Source organism: Ictalurus punctatus, chromosome 6 (genome assembly GCF_001660625.3).
Source record: "Ictalurus punctatus breed USDA103 chromosome 6, Coco_2.0, whole genome shotgun sequence".
NCBI classification, from domain to species: domain Eukaryota; kingdom Metazoa; phylum Chordata; class Actinopteri; order Siluriformes; family Ictaluridae; genus Ictalurus; species Ictalurus punctatus.
In genome coordinates, this window is record NC_030421.2 from 15,581,472 (window position 1) to 15,603,385 (window position 21,914).

Here is a 21,914-nt window from a genome sequence, read left to right on the forward strand (position 1 = left end):
TGTTGTGCAGAGCGAAAGACCGATACAGCCTTATCACTGACTGGTAGGAATCATCAAGAATTTAGAATTAGAATTTTATGAAGTCATTGTGTATTGCTGTCTCTATGGAAGGGAGTCAATGATATAAGAAATGCGCATATTACATTGAGAGAAGTATAACATGGAGCGATTTCTTATAAGAAGTTCCAGGAACTTCGCCTGTGCGACGGCAGAGATATAGGTGTTTCTTAGAGCACAGCTTCAAAACTAAGATATATACCGATGGGTATATATATATAGAGAGATAATAACGGTAAAAATATTTGCTAATGGAAAGAGTCTGGTTCAAGCAATGAATAAGTAAAGAGAGTACTTATTAAGAAGCGCAAGAGGCGCAGTATTTTTACAGCGGATTATCATCAAGTGGCATGGCCCATTGACTCATTCCATCATATCAGCGGTACATGATATATTTGGCAAATTTAACGCACAAGTAAATTCTACTGAGATAAAAAATAATAATTTTTTTTTTTTTAAAAAGAAGGGAAGAGAAAACTAAGTCCTATAGGTTATATGAATAATTGAATGTCTAAAGAGATTTGGCACACATTTTGAACCTGTTCTGTCTGTGCACGAGAATGCATATTCACTTGATTTTCATAGAACGTTAAATTGATGAAAACTTTGAAAGTTATAGAAGCTGTAAAAATAAAAATAAAATAAAATAAAATATGGGAAAAACATATAGCAAAGCACATCCTGTGACAGGGTGCTCATATGTTGATCCAAATATCATGTCTGTGTGTGTGAATTATGGGGAAGGATGTTTGAATCAATATGATGTATGGGTTAAAGAATGTGCTTTCCCAGAAAAAGGTAGTTTTAGCCTCAGACAGTTAGAACAACAGAAACTTAATTTGGAGACAAAGGAGAGAGATAGAGACCCCTAAAATAAAGAGTGAAGTGCAGTTTTTGGCTGACTGGAAGGCATTTGCTGAATGGCAGAGCGAGGCACATAAAAGAGAGAAAAAATGTCAGGCAGGGCCCTCATCTGTTTCTCAGTGTGCTAAATTGCAGATAGCTGATCCTGACCTGGACTCCGCCCCACCACAACGCCCAAAGCCAGTAAGGAGGGAGGAACCTGCAGTTTCAGAGGCACCTCCTCACGATGAAGCGGCCTAGCCTACGCCACTCTATCCGGACCTGTCAGAACTGAGCCACCAACCCACACCAAACTATGCTCCAGCCGTCCTATCTTCACTGGTGGCGTTACACACGAGATCCCAAGTGAAGGGTCCAACAACATTGCTGACTGAGGGCTTCAGACCAACAAAATCGGACAGAGAAGGGACAGTGCACGCCTTGGTAAATGCCCCAATGCTAAAAGTGGCCAGAGAAGGAGGCCCTATGCTAGTCCACAGACCCTGGACATTGGAAGACATCAGGAGCAGCATGATGCGTGTGCCGGCGCTCCGCGAAGTAAGAGGACAAAAGTTTGGAGATGAACTTCAGATATTCTGCAGAGAATTCAGACCCACCACTCATGAACTACGACGACTCCTCATGGCAAAATTTGGCACTGACTGGGTCAAGGTTTCACGTGAATTCCCAGAGAACGATGCCCACCTGATCAACCCACAGTGTGATGATGGAGTCAACGCAAGGTACAGAGCACAAATCACGGCACTCCAGCGGAGTATGATGAACACCTTTCCCGTGTGACTAGACATGACAAAAATAGCGATGTGTAAACAACAAGACACAGAGACTGTATCACAGTACCTGTTCCGGCTCACTGAGATCCATAACGCTAACTCAGGCTTGGAGAAACCCGACGCTCTGGCAGATGGTCAGGCAGCCGTCATAGCATGGGAGACACATCTCAGAAACAGATTTATGAACGGCACGAAACCAGAAATTGCCGCTATAGTCAAACAACAATGCATCACCTGGGACACCAGAAACCTCACAAGTGGAAAGGTATGCAATCCACACAGAGAAGCTCCTACGAGAGGCAAAGGAAAGAAAGATGTAGAGGAGAGGAAGACCAAAAGCATGCAGACGAGGAAGATAGCCGTCAGGGCTATGGACCAGGATTAATCTGTTACAACTGGGAAAAGTTGGACATTTTACAAGAGACTGTCCAGGGTAGAAGAGAGCTAATGGGCGGAGCTAAGGGAAGGGTGAGGCACCTGGGAACAGAAGAGGTGACATCAGACACCCAAACTTTCAGTCAGCTCACAAAGAACAGGAATATATGCACACACCCACATCCAACATTAGTCAGACTGACAATTCACAAATGTCTGAACCAGTCATGACCCTTAACCTTTTAAAGTATAATGCCTCGCCTTTTACACAGTTACCATGTATATCTCTTGTAGTTAATGGGCAAAGTGTCACATTTTTGGTAGATTCAGGAGCAATGTATCCAGTAATAAAACACTGCAAATCAAAAGAATCCCCGAAAACGAGTTCAAGGTCACTACACTCCATGGTGTAACAGGACATTCAGTATTAGACCTAATTTCATCTTCATGTCCAGTCAATCTACTGGGCAGGGACTTAATGTGTGTTTTACACTTAAATTTTGTCCTCACCTCAGGGAGTAACAATAACTGATGACTCATCTTTGGGAACTCCATTTGTTAAAGAAACAGAGCTCTGTGTTAATCAATGGTCCACGCATGACAAGCCTAGAGTCTGTGCTCGTTTGTTGACGTTGGCACATGATAAGATGAAGGACAGCTATGTTGATTTTATGCTGTCCCCTGTCCTCCATTGCACAGCACAAGCGCATGAAGCAAAAGACTTTAATTTTGAGAAATAATGGTTTATGGATATCCTAGAAAGTGAAGAGATGTACCTATATTGGTGTGACAAATTTTGTGCATGTTCAGTCAAATTGAGTGACACTCAGTTGTGTGCATTTTTCGTCCCAGAATCAGCGCCCCACGTCTCATTAGCTAAAATAAAGAACAAACAGTAGAAAGACGTGGGACTGTGGGTCAGATTATGTAAGAGTGGGAAAATTACAGATTGGGAACAGAAACCCACCTCCAACATGTGGTACAGCCCGACACTGGGAGTTTATAAAAAATTCTTTCAGGAAATGTGCAAGGTTAACCGGGATGTGATATGTCATGACAAGGGAATGTTTCTGAACCTTAGGACAAGCCCCACACCCCTAGAGACACACCCACAATTGAAGAAGGTGCCTCTCGGGCTGTGGGCCCAAGGGAAACATGACGTAGGCCTGATTAGAAGTGCACAACCAGTCGTGATCGCGCCCAAATCTTTCTTTAGGCCCAGACAATCTCAATACCCTCTTAAATCAGATGCTATTGAGGGCATTAGACCAGATTTCAATTCATTATTGAAGGCACGGGTCATTGTTCCCTGCCCTGATTCGTCAGTGCGTACTGCAATATTTCCATTGAGAGAAGCGAAAAGAAAAAAAAAACCTGCAACCTGATAAATGGTGATTTGTACAAGATTTGCAAGCGGTTAATGCAGGAGTCAAACAGAGAGCTCCAGACGTGCCAAATTCTTACACTACATTAAACCAGGTTCCAGCAAATAGCGAATGGTTTTCAGTCGTAGATTTAGCTAATGCGTTTTTTCAGTATATCTCTTGATAAAGACAATCAGTTCCGGTTTGCATTCATATTTGACGGACGTCCTTACACTTTCACTCGCTTGTGTTAAGGGTATTGAGAGTCACTAACGATATACAACCAAATGCTAAAGGACAGCTTAGCACCTCTACCACTTTCTCCAGGGCACATTGTGAAACTGACACCATTAAATTGTTGCAGCATCTTGCCAAAGGCGGCCACAAAGCCAGTCTCTCCGAATTACAGTATGTACAAAAAGAAGTGAGATTTCTTGGGTCATGACATTTCTGCAAAGGGAAAGAAACTCTTAGCTGACAAAGTATCTGCAATCCAGAAGATTCCCAAGCCTCTGACGAAGAAACAAGTTCTCACTTTCCCATGTATGTGTTCGTATCGCAGAACTTTCATTCTAAACTATTCCGGTCTAGAAGCACCACTCAGAGAGATGGCATATGCAACAGGTTTGACAGCTCATTCTCAGGTAAGTTGGATCCAGTCACTGCAGTGTGTACATGCATTAGCAGCAGCTGAGAAAGCAGTGGTGGCATCCAGAGACCTGGTAGGTTACTCAGAATTGAATCTCTTGGTTCCACATGAGGTGTTGTTACTCCTACTAGAACAGAAAACCTCACACCTTTTCACCCAATGGTGGCTGCACTATAACACTATACTACTAGACATGTCGAATGTCACTATAAAACAATGCACTGTCCTTAACCCTGCTACTCTTCTTCCAACAGTGGGAGACGGGGAACCACATGATTGTGTTGTACTGACTAACTAACTCTGCTCTCCTAGAGTCGACCTGAAAGATGTTCTATTGGAAAACTCAGATCTGATCCTCTTTGTGGACGGGTCAGTGTTACGTGACCCAGAGACAGGTAAAAATCGAGTAGGCTATGCAGTAGTGACCACACACGAGACAGTCTGTCAGGAAGTCTCCCCTCAAAGCTTTCAGCACAAGCAGCTGAACTGTATGCCCTCATAGAGGAATGAAGATATGCTGAGGGAGAGTCAGTAAAGAATCATTGCCAACATTGCTACCCACACAACGTCACACGTCCCCTTGTCATGCAGACACATAATGGTTATTCTATCATTGAACACATGCGGTCTGTGATACGCAAAGCTCCGCAGACTAGTAAGACGGGTTTGATTGGCTGAACTCAGTACTCGGGGGATGAGGCTCGTGGATATTAACCGTCTGTCTACCAATAGGTGCAATAATTCTTCTTGTCCTGCTCATTTTGCCTTGTATCGTTTCTCTCGTTCGGAGTAGTCTCTCACACTCATTGAAATCACTAATGACCAAACGCTGATGATGACAAAGACTGATTACTATCCCTATGATGACCAACCTGTCTTGTATCCTAAACCTGACTGGGTATCAGATTCTCCCAGCGACACTGATGATGACGACTCACTGACATCCATTTCACACCTATTGTAAATAGTCCTTTGACCAAGACAATTCTCATTTCGCTCTAAAATAAGCTTGCTTGACGACGGGATACTTTATATCCGCAAAAACAGCCTTAGCGCCTTCATTATGTTTGTTTTATTTTTAATTCAGTTGAACGGTGAAAGGATTCTGAAGTTCTGATGTATTCACAGCATAGTAATTTCTCTGTTAATTTTAGTTATCATATTTTGTAATGATAAAATGGGGGAAATGTGAGGGAAATTACTAATTTTTACTATGTAATAAGTTTGTTCTTGTTCAGGTTCATCTGAGGATAACGCCTAAGAAGGCCATGTCATGTCACTGAGATCAGTACAGAATGTTTATCTGCTTACAGAGACACAAACATGTTCTTCTGTTCAAGGTTCGTCTGTCCAAGATCCTAAAACAAAGCCTGTTTGAACTGCCTCAAACTGCTTCTTATCGGTACACAGAATTATGTCATGCTCTGTGTTTCATATATATAGTAATGGATTACTACAAGGGCTTCAGAGCGCTCTCATTATTCTATCCTGCTTTATTCTATCCTGTATTAACCATCTTTCTGTAATAAACCTTTTTACCTTCAGAAGAGTCTGCGAGTGTTGTCTAATTTCCACGACACATCCCAAAGGTGATCTACTGGATTCAGATCCAGTGACTGGGAAGACCAGTGAAGAACACTAAACTCATTGTCATGTTCATGAAACCAGTTTGAGACGACTTGTGCTTTGCGTCATGGTACATTAACATGCTGGCAGTAGACATTTGAAGACGGGTAAATTGGGGCCATGAAGGGATGCATGTTCTGTGTAAACTCTAGAGATGTGTGCGTGAAAATCCAAGCAGCTCAGCAGTTATAGAAATACTCAAACAAGCCCGTCTGGCACCAACAATCATGCCACAGTCAAAACCACAGAGATCGCATTTTTATTTTATAGTATTGCACTGCTGCCACATGATTGGCCGAAGAATAAATAAAATGCATGTATGTGTACAATGAGTATGTGTACTGGTGTTCCTAATACAGTGCTCTGTGAGTGTATACATCACAGATACACAAACAAAAATCCATGCACATCATAAAGTGACAGTAATAAATAAATAAGAAATCAATTCCCCAAAACACTGTGGCAGTGTTGAAGTCTGAGCACAGTGCTCACCATTGGGCCTGACCAGCAGGATGAGCTCCCCTGAGTGGCTTTCACAGCTTGCCTTGATGAACATGACCACCTGGTCGTGAGTATGCTCGGAAATATCACGGCCGTTTATCAGAACGACCTGATCACCCTCGTTCAGTCGGGGAACACACAGATCAGCCTGCGCACAAGAAGAGAAGGATGAGTAATGCATGCCCTTTAACATTAAGAGAAAAATAAAACCCTCATCAATCATCAGTGCTTTCTCAGTGTCCCAATATGAACAGCTTGATTTCGAAAGAGTAAGTAGATCGGTAAGTTCTTCTAATAAGTAAGCATGAATACTTAATACTTACTGATGTTCCTGGAGCCACCCGAGACACAATAACTGGCATCTTCTGATCAGAGCCCCCCTTAAAAGCATACAATGAAATGGAAGGTGTGTGAGATATCCATTACTCAACAACGGTCACTTTTTATTTTTTCCCCTCCCAGAAAGACAACAATCTTACCGTAACATTGAATCCAAATCTGCCATTTTCATCGGGCTTCATCTTGATCAGAACAAGATTATCATGAGGAACAACTCCATTGACCTGAAGGAAAGAAATACAACTTCACATGAATGTTTCATACATCGAAACACTAAGAAATACTTTAAAGACACAATCTACTTGTTTAAAACATAGTGTTTCCCTATTTTTCTCTGCCAAGCAACCATAAGAAAACAAGGCCAACATTTGGTGTAATCCGCAGATTCGGTTTTTACCGACCAATGAGACCACAGTCCTGCCTACTTATTTTCTACTGGTACACGAGACCAATACACAGGACAAAGTTCACCTAGATAAAGTTGATGAAAAGTAAAAGTACCAGAAGTGAATGTGCATCTTTAATATCCCGAGTCCTTTCCCCTTCAGTGAATTGGCTTTTGCATCAAGCGAATTTTATTCAGTGTTTGGTTTGACCGCTGCTGAGAAAACACTAAAGCGTAGTTTTCATCATATCATTGTAGCAAGTCATCAAAAATCTTTTTAGGGCTAAACCACAGATATGGGCAGCTTTGCTTTAATATTCAAATTTGTCTAAATACTACTACAACACTAAACTTTGTAAACACTTCTTTTTCTCCTCAATTTGGTGTTCCCTAATTTAAATCCCCATCAGTTAATTCTCCCAAATCACATGCCAGCTATGAATCACAGAGGGTGGAGCAGCAACAGCTACTAACACATGATTCCTCTGAGACACATGAAGCCAGCAAGTGCATCTTTTCAAAATGAGCAGCATCACAGGGCAGCGTAACACTCCGTGGAAAGTGCTATCGTTCCTCTTCTGAATATACACCTATTAGCCATAACATTAAAATCACCTGCCAGATTTAGTGCAGGGCCCCCTTGTGCCAACAGAACATCTCTGCGGTGCACTGATTATTCAGACACCTTTATCATAGCCAGCATGAACTTTTTCAACAATTTGTTCTACGGCAACTCTTCTGTTGGATCGGACCAGACACACGTCATGAGTCTTGGGAGACAATGGCCCTGTCGCTGGTTCACTGGTCGTCCTTCCTTGGACCACTTGTACTAATCATTGCATTGCGGAACACCCCACAAGACCTGCCGTTTTGGAAATGCTCTGACCCAGTGATCTAGCCATCACAATTTGGCCCTTGTCAAAGTCAAAGTCGCTCAGGTCCTTACGCTTGCCCATTTTTCGTCCCACCACTTGCCAGGTGACATTTTTTAACGAGATAATCAATGTTATTCACGTGACCCGTCAGTGGCTTTAATGTTATGGCTGATCGGTGTATGAACTCACAGATGCCAATAACTAGCCTGCATCTCTCTGAATGACAGGGGAGTGAAAGCACAGTCAAGTCTGCGGTCTTGACTCTCAGCCACGTCAGGATTTGAACTCTCGATCTCCTGACAATAGAACAAATGCTTTTCAGAATGCAATTTTTTTTTTTAAGACATTTTAAAAGCTCTATCATATATGCAGTTCACTAATGAAGGGAGGTGTGTTCTAGTTGCATAGTGCTTCAGTCTGCTTCAAAAACACCAATTAATCAAGAACGTCCAAAATGCTGAGTAACACCATCACGAGCTGATGGTACAAGTCTTTCTCCCAACACGATTCAACCAATCAGCTAATTAACCCAGCTAATCAGCTGGTTTATAGTGGGTGTGTTAGAGTACAGAGAACACTACAATGTGCAGGGGGTACTCCAGGATCAGGGCTGGGAACCTCTATGCTATGTGACATACCATGATCTTGTCTGTTGCCACTGGGATATCGTACATCTCGTTCACATGGTTGTCGAGATCCTGCTGAGAGTGAGAGAGGATGAGCTGACTCAGGTTCTGACTCAGGTTCTTCCTGGACTGCTTGGGTGGCAGTGCTGGGGGTGGCCCATCTACACCTTCTGGAGAGCTAATGGAAAAATAAACAGACAGATGGAGATGGAAAATAACAGGTCAATACAACACTTTGCAATTACTCTATGTGTTTCATTAAAGCAGGGGTTTCCAATCTTATCCGCAAAGGGCCGTGTGGGTGCAGGTTTTCATTCCAACCTAGCAGGAGCACACCTGGCGGCTAGACTCAGGTGTGGCTTCTGCTTGGTTGGAATGAAAACTGGCACCTACACCGGCCCTTTCCGGATAAGACTGGACACCCCTGCATTAAATGACACACACTATTTTTGAGTTAACAGTGTTTTTGTTTTTTGTTGTCAGGTCTTCGCCAGCATTAAACCTGCTCAGCACCATTCACTCCATTCAGTATATGCGAGAACATTAGAGTCACAGCGTTATGGCCCACTGAATCACATAAATTGTTACAGCTCTCTCTGCATGTAGTGTGTTTACGTTGAGGAAATGCTTCCATAAAGCCCAATGGCACAGGATGGGGTGAAACAATCTTGGCATATGCCTCAGAGCCAGCTGGCATCCAGGCTGAAGCCTGCTGCCATTGTGCCCTTGGGAAAGGCTCTTAACCCCAGTTGCTCTGGGAGACCATCTCTGTCCCTTACAAATGTACGCCACTTTGGAGAAGGAAGCAGAATATGACAGGCTTACTGGTTTTCTGAAGTGGTCAGAAACCATTTGCTCTGTCTGTGGCGGTGAGCAACCCTCAGGTCAGCAGAGTGAGTGTCGCAACCAAACTCCATGCTTATGGTTATCCATACACACACACATACATAGGGTTTGAGTTTCACATTAAGAGCGCTGAAGCAGACGTAATCAGCGCTTGAAGGTTTTAAATGCACATACAATGCTGTGTTCTATAGGATATTTAATAATAATCATCATCATCATCTCTATTCTCTCATTTATTAAGTTACACCATGTAGAAAAGCCCACAGGGGAATAGCGAGAGATTTTCATACATATATAATTAAGTGTATGGTTTACAAATGCAATTAACCTTTTAAAACAATTACTCGTTAAATGCTGTAAAATGAAATTAAAGTCTAATAGTGAAATGTGAAACCGGCGCTGGCTGCAGTGAGTTTAATGCATTCAGGTATTTTACACATATCCATATTTCTCAAAGTGAGGTATACTGATTTTTTTGATATTTGATATAGTGACTACATTTTATTTATTTATTTTTTTTAAACTCACATAAAAATAGTGGACATTACTTTCACCTAGTATGAAGGTTGTTGTGGTTATTACTTAGTTATAATAGCTGTAAGCCTGGTCAATTGAACTGAATGTTAATCTAATGTAAAACTCAATAACTAAAAAAAAAAAAAGAAAGAAAAATAAGTTAAGTTTCTGTTCATATTTCTGGACGACTGTGAAATATGGGAGTAGAAAAGCTGTAATGGCTTAAATAAATGAAAATAATTAAGGTGTAAAGGTTCACTATAGCTCAAAAGATTAAATCTGTGCTCTGAATGTTTTTCATTCTGGGAAAGGGGTCCATGCAAAAAAAAAGAAAAAAAAGTGAGATTCTGCATCTGTGTGGGTGACGGATATTATTCAAATTTTACTTCGAAAGAATTCAAGTAATAATTCTGCCTCAAATGCCAATCCTCACACACACACACACACACACACACACACACACACAGCAAAGGTATGTCCAGTATGTAGATGTGTATGGCTGAGTGACCAGGCAGAGCTGCTGGTTGGCGCTGTGATGTGTTCCCACTGTGAGAGCAGGTGGTTATGTCATCCTATGGAGTAGTGAGCGAGAGAAGAGAGAAGGATCAGTCAGCAGTGGTTCTGCTAAACGCTTCAGTTGAGCCAGCCTTCCTGCATGCTTCTGTCCTGCTTGTCTTTAGGAATTTTCAGAAAGATCTCTTCTGCTAATTCCAGATAAGACTCTGTTTGAAGCGTTGTATCGGTCTGCTGTCGTGTCATACCGGTATAGAAAACCTTCTTCAACAAGCTTTACAGTCCTATTGTTATTAACCAATCAGCATAAATGAACTAATACGCAGAAAATACCATAAAGCCTTCAGACAGCCTCTTGCCTTGAAGCACTCTGATGGCTTTATCCATTGAAAAGGGGCCACTGTGTAAAATAAACAGATTTTCACAGACACAGCAGCCAGTCGAGTCTTGCGCCAGATTAAGAGTGAAGGACATGAAGGAGAGAGGTGAGGAGGGGTTAAGGGGGATTTATTCCACTATTCTGCTTGGTCAGTGTGCAAAAACAACCCCAATGGCAGGAAAATATCTGCCAAGGTCATTAGGTTTAAGTATATAGCAGTGCCACTCACCAGAGCACAAAAGCAGCATGGCCTGTTTTCCACAAACCAGAGCAATACACCGGCACTCTGAAAACAGTAAACACTTTTTACTGCTCATCTCACTGCATTCGCCTTCCATTTGAGACTGTTTAATAACAGTGACAGAGTGACGTGAACCGTAATTGCAAGCCACAGATGCAACAAAACAGAGGCTCTTCGCAATAGTAAAAACAGACGCAGAGAAGCAGTGGCGTAGAATTAAGCTTCTCTTCTGACCACAGGCAAGGGCTGTGATGGCTTTAGGCAATTTTTGCTTTCGATGTTCAAACGCAAAATTGCTAACCTTTCAAATCGCAAACCACCATTCCAGCCAGAAGCGTGTGACCTTTGGGATTTCCACATCTTGAAATGGAGGCTTCATATGAAATAACCAGAGAAATCACTTGGGGTGAAAAAAAAATATGTTTGCACTAAAGCTCTGTAATTTCTGACTCCCATTTGTAAACATTTCATAGCTGTTTCTAGAAAGGCTACAGTGTTTCTCTCCCTCAAACAATTCTCTACGTCTGTATTTGACTGCATTGTTGTATGTTAGGGATTATTCTAACATAATGGGTTCGAAACAGACACAAATACAGATATAAACAGGAGGCACACTATTCATAAGTTTTGTTTTGGGGTTTTTTTTTACTTTCATGTGCTTAATTATGAAGCAGTTATGAAGGCAGAGATGGCTAAACAGTTAAGGCTTTGGTTTACTGATCAGAAGTTCGAGGGTTCAAGCCACAAAAGTGCCAAGCTGCCACTGTTATGCCCTTAACCCTATCCGCTTCAGGGGCACCATAATCATGGCTGACTCTCCACTCTGACCCCAACTTCCTAACAAGCTGGGATACATGAAGAAAATAATTTCACTGTGCTGTAATGTACTGTATATGTTACAAATAAAGGCTTCTTCTTTGTCCAACAAGTGGTCAGATATGAAGTTTGCAGAACAAAGAAAGAGCACATTAATTAATAAGAGCACAATGCATTTAGCATTCATTCATTCATCCTTAGTAACTGTCTGGCCAGGGTTATGGTGGTTCAAATTAGGCTACTGGTTTGTTTGGATCTTGAGAAATAAAACCAACTAAATTCCTTCGAAAATATCGCAGGCAGGTACAAACAAAAATAATAAACGTTTGAGGGGCATTACAAAATAAAAAAAATAAATAATAATAATTTTAAAAAGGCCATTGATCTCAAGTTGAGACGATTTATGAACTGAAGTGATGCACAGTGGCCGAGTTTGAGGAACTGCTAGAGACAGAACTCAACGATCATGATGACAGTGATGGCATTTGTACCCAGAGTGTTTTTCCACTGTTTCCAGGGGTAGAGTGAAAGTGTTCCTTAATAAATAAATAAATAAATAAATACATACATACATACATACATAAATAAAAAAAACATCTGGTCTGACCTACACTTACTTCACTTTTAAATCAGAGTACAAATACAGACATGACTATCTGGAGCAGTAAATAAAAACAAATACATGTCATTCTGTTACATCTGTTAAAATTAGGGGTATAACCCCGGTGTCCTGGTGAAATTCCCCCATGGGCCTTTCTCTATCATGGCCCCCTAATAATCCCCATATCTGAATTGGCTACATCACTCTCTCGTCTCCACTAATAGCTAGTGTGTGGTGCGTGTTCTTGGGCACTATGGCTGCCGTCGCATCATCCAGCTGGATGCTACACACTAGTGGTGGTTGATGAGACCCCCCCCCCCCCCCCTTTCCCCAATACTATGTAAAGCGCTTTGAGTGTCTAGAAAAGCTCTATATAAATGTAACTGTAACTAAACTAACACCCCTATTGTATACTGGACTCTGACTGATCAACAAAACTGTAACTGAGATACCGTTACAGTTGGTTACTCTACGCTTCAGTCAGAATATATTGCAGCTCATTTTGTTGACTCTACGTGGATTTCAAAAAGCTGTGGTACTGTGTTCCTGAATGGCATGGGGCACTCACGGTGTGGAGTCGAGGCTGATGCTGTTGGCTTGTGTGGATGAGGCTGATTTGTGGTTGGTGAAAGCAGGCAGGCTGGGCGAAGCATGAATCACATGCTCCACTAAATGTCCCATGGATGATGGCCGCTGCCGGGGCCCCTCTTGCACAAATAGAGAATTCCTACTGTGGGGATACAAAACATGTTGATTTTTTAGCCTTCTTTAAATCACTGAAGTGACATTAGTAGATATCTAAACAAGCCTTGTGACCTAGAAAGAGTGGAGTAATCCAATAGCTGGGGAGGAAAAAACATTGCTTTTCGTTCTTTATTAGTAACATGGCTTTGTATTTCAATACATTTTTATCTCTTTGGAAACCTCTCCACAAATGCAATGTGCTACAGACCATATCAAATGTTATGGTAGAATTTATCCACAACTGTATCATATTAATATCACAGCTTTTTTATTTTATTTATTTATTTATTTTTTAATCAGAGCTATCACATTTGTTTCCCCCTGAACGATTCAGTGGTTCAGACTAGCAACGCTGGCACTACTGAATGTCCTTATTTTGCCACTAAATTCCCTAACAAAATTTGACTACCATTTGCAGAATGGTCAGTATTCTCCTGCTCAGATATACTCACTGGTTGGGGGTCCCAGGAGGAGACCGGGTGGGTAGGCTCCTGGTCTCCAGCCTCTCCTCAGACACAGAGTTCCTGCTCACTGCCTCCCAGTCGGTCACACCCATCAACTTCCTAGCCAGAGGCTTGCTGGGAGATCTATGTGAACAGGAAACATATGTATTTATGCAGAGAACATAATAATTGTGCCATAAAGATGTACAACCACAATTCTGAAAAAGTTGGGACAGTATGGAATATGCTAATAAAAACAAAGGGAAGTGATTTGTAAATGAATTTTGTATTTAAAAAAAAAAAAAAAAAAAAAAAAAAAAAAAAAAAAAAAAAAAAAAAAAAGTATAAGACAAGGTACAAGCTATTTGTAGGTATGTTTTATCTAATCAAGATAAAACTTTATTTTGAAATTGATGTATGCAACACGTTCCAAAAAAGTTGGGACAGGTTCAATTTAGGACTAATAGCGATGTGACAAGTTGAATTGAGAAGGTGATGTGAAACAGGTGAGGCAATCGTCTAATCATGGTATATAAGGAGCCTCCAAAAAAGGCCTAGTCCTTCAAGAGCAAGGATGGGTTGAGGTTCACCGATCTGCCAACAGAAGTAGGATTTTGTGCATTTCACCTTCTATAGTGCACAATATAATTAAAAGATTTAAGGAATCCGGTCAAATCTCGGTGCATCAAGGGCAAGGCCACTTCATGCGCGTGATGTCCGATCCCTCAGACGTCACCGTCTTAAAAACCGTCAAGATTCTGTAATGGATATCCTGACATGGGCTCAGGAATACTTTGGTAAAGCTTTGTTATTCAACACCATTCACCACTGCATCCACAGATGCAAGTTAAAACTTTACTATGCAAAGGAGAAGCCATGCATCAACACTGTCCAGAAGCACTGCCGACTTCTCTGGGCTCGGTCTCATCTGAGATGGACAGTAGCACAGTGGAATCGTGTTTTGTGGTCCGATGAGTCAACATTTCAAATACTTTTTGGACAAAACAGCCGTCATGTTCTCCGGGCCAAAGAGGAAAACAACCATCCATCCAAGCTGTTATCAGCGTCAGGTCCAAAAGCCAGTGTCTGTCATGGTATAGGGGTGTGTCAGTTCACGTGGCATGGGTAAATTGCACATCTGTGAGGGCATCATTAATGCACAAAGATATGTACATGTTTTGGAGCAACATATGCTGCCATCCAGAGCAGGACAACTACAAACCACATTCTGCCCGGATTACAAGCACATGGTTGTGTAAGCGGATGCTAGCATGTCCTGCCTTCAGTCCTGACCTCTCCGACTGAGAACGTGTGGTGCATTATGAAGCACAAAATAAGACAGACAACAAAGGCCCCGTACAGTTGTGTAGCTGAAGAAATGCATAATGGATGAATGAGGGAAAATTCCACTTGCTAAACGAACTGGTGTGTACAGCGCCCAAACGCTTAATAAGTGTTATTAAATGAAAAGGTGATGTTACAAAAACTTTTTTTGAAGTGTGTTGCAGTCATCAGATTTGAAACGAGTGTATATTTTCAAAAAATACATTCAATTTATAAAGTAAAACATCAAATAATGTGTTAATAATGTATTTTCAATATAGTACAGGCTGAATTGAATTTTCAAATGACTCTTTTTGTTTGTTCTTTTGCATTTTCCATACTGTCCCAACTTTCTCGGAATTGGGGTTGTAAATGTCAGCTGATGAATATTGAATGATGCGACAGAGTGAGTGCCAAAAGGTAAATATAGCAAGAAAGTCAACAATTTTGTTGTGTTGTTGGTTATATATAAAAAAAAAGCTAGGTTAACCTAGATAGAAGATCTGGATCTTCATTTGCTGCCAAAGTTCAATAAGCATGTCTATGCACATCTTTCTAATCTATTATGTGATCTTGTGAACGGCATAGATATACATAAATGTCATGTGTCAGATATCAGAATGCCATGCTTACCTTGTAAAGTTAATATGTTTAAAACATTGCATTTGTATCATTTGAATGTTTAACAGCTGAGACCCAGCTCGACTTGCCACATTATAACCATCAATTCTACAGAACACTAATTCCAGGAAATGTGTTTCATTCCAGGAGCTTGAGGACACAAAGTTCAGATGCTAAAGAACACAGTGAAATTTCCAAATCCAGTACAGGGTGCTTAAAATGACAACATATGCCAAGCACTTGAATATGCACATTTGAAATCCAAAAGGTTTAAAAATGACCCACTGTATATGTATAATAGTTGGACTTTTGTGTCCTCTTGGAAAATTAAATGAGGCAATAATATTTACTGTTCTGAAAGAACATCCATGTGGGTGAATTAAGGTCAAATTATTGCACACATGGTTTTCATTGCCTACTGAGCACTTTATTCGGAACACCTGTACACCTACACATTCATGCAATGATCTGATTAGCCAATCGTGTGGCAGCAGTGCAATGCATAAAATCATGCAGATATGGGCCAGCAGCTTCGGGTAATGCTCGACCATTAGAATGTGGGGAAAGATGGGATCTCATTGATTTTGATCGTGGCATGATTGCTAGTGCCAGACGGGCTGGTTTGAGTATTTCCATAACTGCTGATCTCCAGGGATTTTCATGTAGAAAATTCTCTAGCATTTACTCGGAATGGTGCAATAAAATAAAAACATCCAGTGAGCTGCAGTTCTGAGGACAGAAACGCCTTGTTGAGGAGAGGTCAGCGTAGAATGGCCAGACTGGTTCGAGCTGACAAAAAGACTACAGTAACTCAGATAACCAAGCTGTATAACTGTGGTTACATAGAGAACAGATGCTAGGGTCAGAATTTGGCACCAACAGTATGAATCCATGGACCCAACCTGCCTTGTGTCAACAGTACAGGCTGAAGCATGTGGTGTAATGGTGTGGGGAATGTTTTCTTGGCACACTTTGGGCCCATGAATACAAAACCAATCATCGCTTCAATGCCACAGCCTATTTGAATATTGTTGCTTACCATGTGCATCCCTTCATAGCCACAATTTACCCATCTTCTAATGGCTACTTCCAGCATGATAATACACCATCTAACAAGCAAAAGTCGTCTCAAACTGGTTTCATGAACATGACAATGAGTCCAGTGTCCTTCACTGGTCTTCCCAGTTACCAGATCTGAATCCAATAGAACACTTTTGGGATGTGGTATAGCAGGAGAATCAAAGCATGAAAGTGCACATGGAAAAAAGCTGCAGGAATTGAGTGATGCAATCATGTGAACATGGACCAGAATCTAAAAGGAATGTTCCCAACATCTTGTGGAATCCATGCCATGAAGAACTGAGGTCGTTTTGAGAGCAAAGGGAGGCCCTACCCAGTGTTAGTAAAGTGTTTCTAATAAAGTGTTCAGTGAGTGTATTTACTCTATGATTAAAAAATAGATAAAGGCATTCCAGCACAAAGCTTTGACTCAATGTGAAAGACTAACTTGAAATATACAAATACATTTTCCTTAGAAGGTACCTGGCAAACACCCTGTCCTTGATTCCCTTCTCCTTGCCGTACTGTACAGACTGTGTTTCTGTCCTTCCGCTGTATTTAAAAAAAATAAATAAAAAAAAGATACTCATTCAGTATTGTATTCAACATGTAGTCCATTACGGTTACACAGGAGCACAAGGGAATAGCATTTTTCTGTACTTGTAGGGACACTGAGACTTCACAAATGTAAAGGAGTTTACACTTTAGTAATAGCCACGATTTAAACCTTATGGATCTGGAAAGCACAGCAAAGTGAAGGTCATTTTTATGGGACGCTTAATTCAAAGCTTTCTCCCAACCAAATAAAACTGTGCTTAAAAGCATCATCAATATTTCAGGTGTTTATCCTAAGAATCAAAGCTAGCCATGCCTACAGCCAGGGGAGGTCAAGCTTTCTGTGAGCATACAGTACAAACGTGAAAATTTCATTTCTACTGGTATTACATGCAGAGTTTACTCTCTATCATACAGGGGAATGCAAATAATATAGGAACGCAAAGCAGGACAGCTCATCTGTCACAACACCAAGAATTCAGCCTCAGTGATGCAGCTTTCTCTTACGAGTAGCGGAACTTTGATCCTAAGCTGAAGTAGTGCGAGAAGAAGTTCTTCTGAGGAGGTACGGGCTGGTCCAGCCGAAAAAAAGTGTGATGCTCCACGCACGTCTTCCAGAGGTTCTTGCAGGATCTGTAGTTTACCATGTTGAAGCCAAGTAACGTGTCTCGTGTCTCGTTCTGAAAGGAGGCGGGCGAAACAGAAAAGAGGATGAGGAAGGAGATGAAAGAGGAAAGGAATCAAAGGCATAAATATAATGTCCAAGTTCACATGTAGTATAATGTAGGCGTGTAACGCAATCACACTATCTGTAACTGTAGCCCTTCAGTGTTCCAAATATTCGTTTATCTGTATTCGGATTTAAACCTGAAGATTTGTTTTCCATTTCTTTCTTTCTTTTTTAAAACAGACATACATCTGCAGGTTACTTTGCTTTTTAAATCTCGCTCATGCAGCTATTATTTGCATTTGGACCTTCTCCAAAACATTTTCTAACCAATTTATTTGGATTTATTTATCAAAATATAAACAAACTAGTAGCCTAATTGAAACCAGCACAACTCTGACCAGGCACTTACTAAGGATGAATGAATGAAAGCTGTAAATGTGTCACTGTAAAATGCATCACATTCACGTTAACTAATGAGATTGGTCATTGCTTTGCACATGCAAACCTCCTTCTATGACTTATTGTTGTCATCCTGCAGGTCCCAGTTCTGAGCTTTCTTAAAAAATATATATATATACACTGTACAGTGGCAAGAAAAAATGTGAGATCTTTTTGGAATTTCATGGTTTTCTGTATAAATTTGTCAATAAAAAGTGATCTGATCTTCACCTAAGTCAAGGGTATTGACAAATATAATGTGTCTAAAATAATAACACAAAAAAAATCTGATCTTTCATGTCTTTATTGAGAACAACCAAAAAAAACCTCATAGTGCTTGTGGAAAAAGTATGTGAACCCTTGAGTTAATGACCTCAAAAAAGCTAATTGGAGTCAGGTTTTAGCACACCTGGAGTCTCGTTAAGAAAATGAGTTTGGAGGTGTGGACTACAGCTACTTTGACTGATTAAAAACCCCTCAAACTTTTGAAGCAAACAAGAAGCACACGCTTATGTGAGCCATGCCTCACCAAAAAGAGCTTTCAGAGGATCTATGATCAAGAATTGTTGATTTATATAAAGCTGGCAAGGGTTACAAAGTGATTTCAAAGACTTTAGAAATTCACCAGCCTACAGTTTGGCAAACATTCTACAAATGGAGACACTTTGGGACTGTTGCTACTCTACCAAGAAGTGGGCGCCCAGTCAAAATGACACCAAGAGCACAATGAAGACTCATCAATGAAGTAAAGAAACAACCCCGAATGACAGCCAAAGATTTGAAGGCATCATTGGAACTGGATAACGTTTCTGTTCATGAGTCTACAATATGTAAAACATTGAACAAGCAGGGTATCTATGGCAGGACACCACAAAGGAAGCCACTGCTTACTAAAAAGTACATTGCTGCACGCCTGAAGTTTGCAAAAGAGCACATTGACACTCCACAGCGGTATTGGCAAAATGTTTTGTGGACTGAAGAAACTAAGATTGAACTATGTGGAAAAAGCACACAGCACTACATCTGGCGTAGAAAGGGCACGGCATATCATCATGAAAACATCATCCCAACCATAAAGTATGGTGGAGGAAACATCATGATTTGGGCCTGCTTTGCTGCATCAGGGCCTGGCCAGCTTGCAATCATTGAGGGGAAGATGAATTCCCAAGTATATCAGACAATTCTTCAGGATAATGTGAGAATGTCTGTATGTCAGTTGAAACTGTGTAGAAGTTGGATGATGCGACAGGACAATGACCCAAAACCCCGGAGCAAGTCCACAACAGAATGGCTTCAGAAAAACAAAATCCACCTTTTGGAGTGGCCAAGTCAGAGCCCAGACCTCAACCCAATAGAGATGCTATGGAAAAACTTAGAGAGCCATACACATGAGACGTCCAAAGAATATGACCGAGCTAAAGCAGTTCTGCCAGGAAGAATGGGCTAAAATTCCTCCTGAACGATGTGCAGGTCTGATCCACAGCTACAGGAAGCACTGGTTGAGGTTATTGCTGCCAAGGGGGGGTCAACCAGTTATTAATTCTAAACGTTCACTTACTTTTTCCACTGCCATTTTGAATGTCGAATGAGTGTGTTCAATAAAGACATGAAAGATCAGAATTTATTTTGTGTTATTATTTTAGGCACATTATATTTGTCAATACCCTTGACTTAGATGAAGATCAGATCACATTTTATGACAAATTTATTCAGAAAACCATGGAATTCCAAAAGGTTCACATACTTTTTCTTGCCACTGTGTGGCATATATATATATATTAATATATATATATATATATATATTAATATATATATATATATATATATATATATATATATATATATATATATATATATATATATATATATATATATATATATATATATACACACACACACATTTCATAGTGTGCCTTCTATTTAAGTATAAGGGATACATAAAGGTATTAAGGGCTAATAATCATCATCATCACACAGCAGACCTTTAAAGACTAGTGCAAAAAAAGGACACTATTTTCAATTTGGCTCCAATGTGACAGCAAACATTTTCATCTGATTCAACCCATCCTATGATAAGACTAGGAGACAGCCTCTGTGCGTCCCTTTTAGCAGCAGCCTTGTTATGCCGTCAGCTTGGTCCTCCATTTAGAGCTTGCAAGACCTATTAAATCTGAAGCTCTGGTCTTTGAGGCTCCATTGTGCACTGGGGATTACTGAAGGGGCAAAAAAAACAAAACAAAACAAAACAAAAAAAAACACATTTCTCTGCAGTTTAGGGGTCTGTAAATCACAGAGCTGTGACCCATGTCCACACACACACAGAGGGGACCGGGTGGGGGGTTGTGGGTGGAAATAAATTTGGACCTCCTCAGACACACTAAGCCATCTGGCGATGAATTATGGATCATGACACTATTGAGTCCTGCTTTTAAAACAAGCACAGAAGGGAAGGGTGTGTGCATTATTCACACCACTTGGGTGCTTTCTTGGTCCTGGATGTGTGTCGTTTTGAGGGTTGAGGTGCAGGCACATGGGGCGGGTTCCGGTGAAGTGCACATATAAAGTGCATATCTAGTCTCTATAATTAATAGGGTATAAACAACCACTCGCATCCTCTCTCTTTACAACGCTGCTGATGGCAGGATAGCAATTATCTTTCAGCAAAGCGGAAGCTCGGTGGTGCCATGGGGTCGATATGTTGTTTGATGTCACACTGATGGTTCCACAAAGCACTTCATTAAAGATGATTACAGCCAATAACTGTAATTGCTAGGCTGTTAACCAACGCTGGTATCAGGCTGAAAGACAACGCAATACACAGATCTGCTGTGTGATCAAATTCCTGCTGAAATGATGATGTTTTCCATCAGCGCACTGGGTCAAATTAAATGTCAAGAAAAAAAATGATTCATCTAATAGCCTCTTATTTTAGATACAAGCAGATCTGGGATGACTGGGACGAACTGACCGTCAGTCTACGAGCAATGCAATGCAGCCAAAATATCGCTTTGAGACATGATTGCTGTCGGTATTGTGAACACTATCCTAAATATGAAGACTTGTACACATTTTGCGTCTTGGCCTGAGAAACCAGTGAGACCGCTTTATAACTTACCGCTTCCTTTCGCAGCTGGATGAAAAACTGTTTGCATTTAAATGAGATTTTCACAATTTTCAGCCTAGAAATAAAAAAAAAAAAAGAAAAGAAATAAAAAAAAAGAAAGGGGGGAAAAAACAATTAAAACAGAAAAAAACTGTCACAATACTACAATAGCAACAGCAGCAATCACATGATCAAAGTTGCTCAAAATTTCCTGATGCCTCCTGACCCATTTAACTTCCCCTCCCCTTTCTGAAAGCACTCCTATTAAAGCCTGACTCATAGCGAGGCTAAATATACGCCGCGTTATGAGGACACGCACACGCGTAGTGGGACAAACACACGCTCTAAAGCGGAGGTGCCCACGCATGCATTTACAAACTCTTGCTCGTTCTCTCTCTCTCTCTCTCTCTCTGACACACACACACACACACACACACACACACACACACACATACACACACACACAGTAACTCAGGCATGTCAAGCTGAAGTTCCTGCTCTGGTGCAATAAAAATGCACAAGGCCAAGATCTTGAAGCTTCATGAAAGCACAATAACGCTGAGAGCTGTATGTTTGGTAACGTCAATCAGATGTAACGAGACGACTGTGTGA

At 40.9% G+C, this 21,914-nt stretch overlaps 1 protein-coding gene across 2 annotated transcripts in view; it reads right to left on the minus strand.

Moving 5' to 3' along the window:
- Window positions 1-21,914, minus strand: part of ptpn4a (protein tyrosine phosphatase non-receptor type 4a) — an 81,679-nt gene that overhangs the window by 13,428 nt on the left and 46,337 nt on the right. Inside the window, exons 11-19 of one of the 2 annotated variants that reach the window (XM_017469292.3) lie at window positions 21,315-21,378; window positions 17,599-17,771; window positions 17,020-17,088; window positions 13,543-13,677; window positions 12,915-13,073; window positions 8,447-8,612; window positions 6,689-6,772; window positions 6,533-6,589; window positions 6,201-6,357 (exon numbers count right to left, since the gene is read on the minus strand). In XM_017469292.3, the coding sequence (XP_017324781.1) occupies window positions 6,201-6,357; window positions 6,533-6,589; window positions 6,689-6,772; window positions 8,447-8,612; window positions 12,915-13,073; window positions 13,543-13,677; window positions 17,020-17,088; window positions 17,599-17,771; window positions 21,315-21,378 (1,064 nt within the window). Of the gene's footprint in view, window positions 1-6,200; window positions 6,358-6,532; window positions 6,590-6,688; window positions 6,773-8,446; window positions 8,613-12,914; window positions 13,077-13,542; window positions 13,678-17,019; window positions 17,089-17,598; window positions 17,772-21,314; window positions 21,379-21,914 lie in introns of both variants that reach the window. The other variant, XM_017469290.3, reaches the window with a different exon arrangement.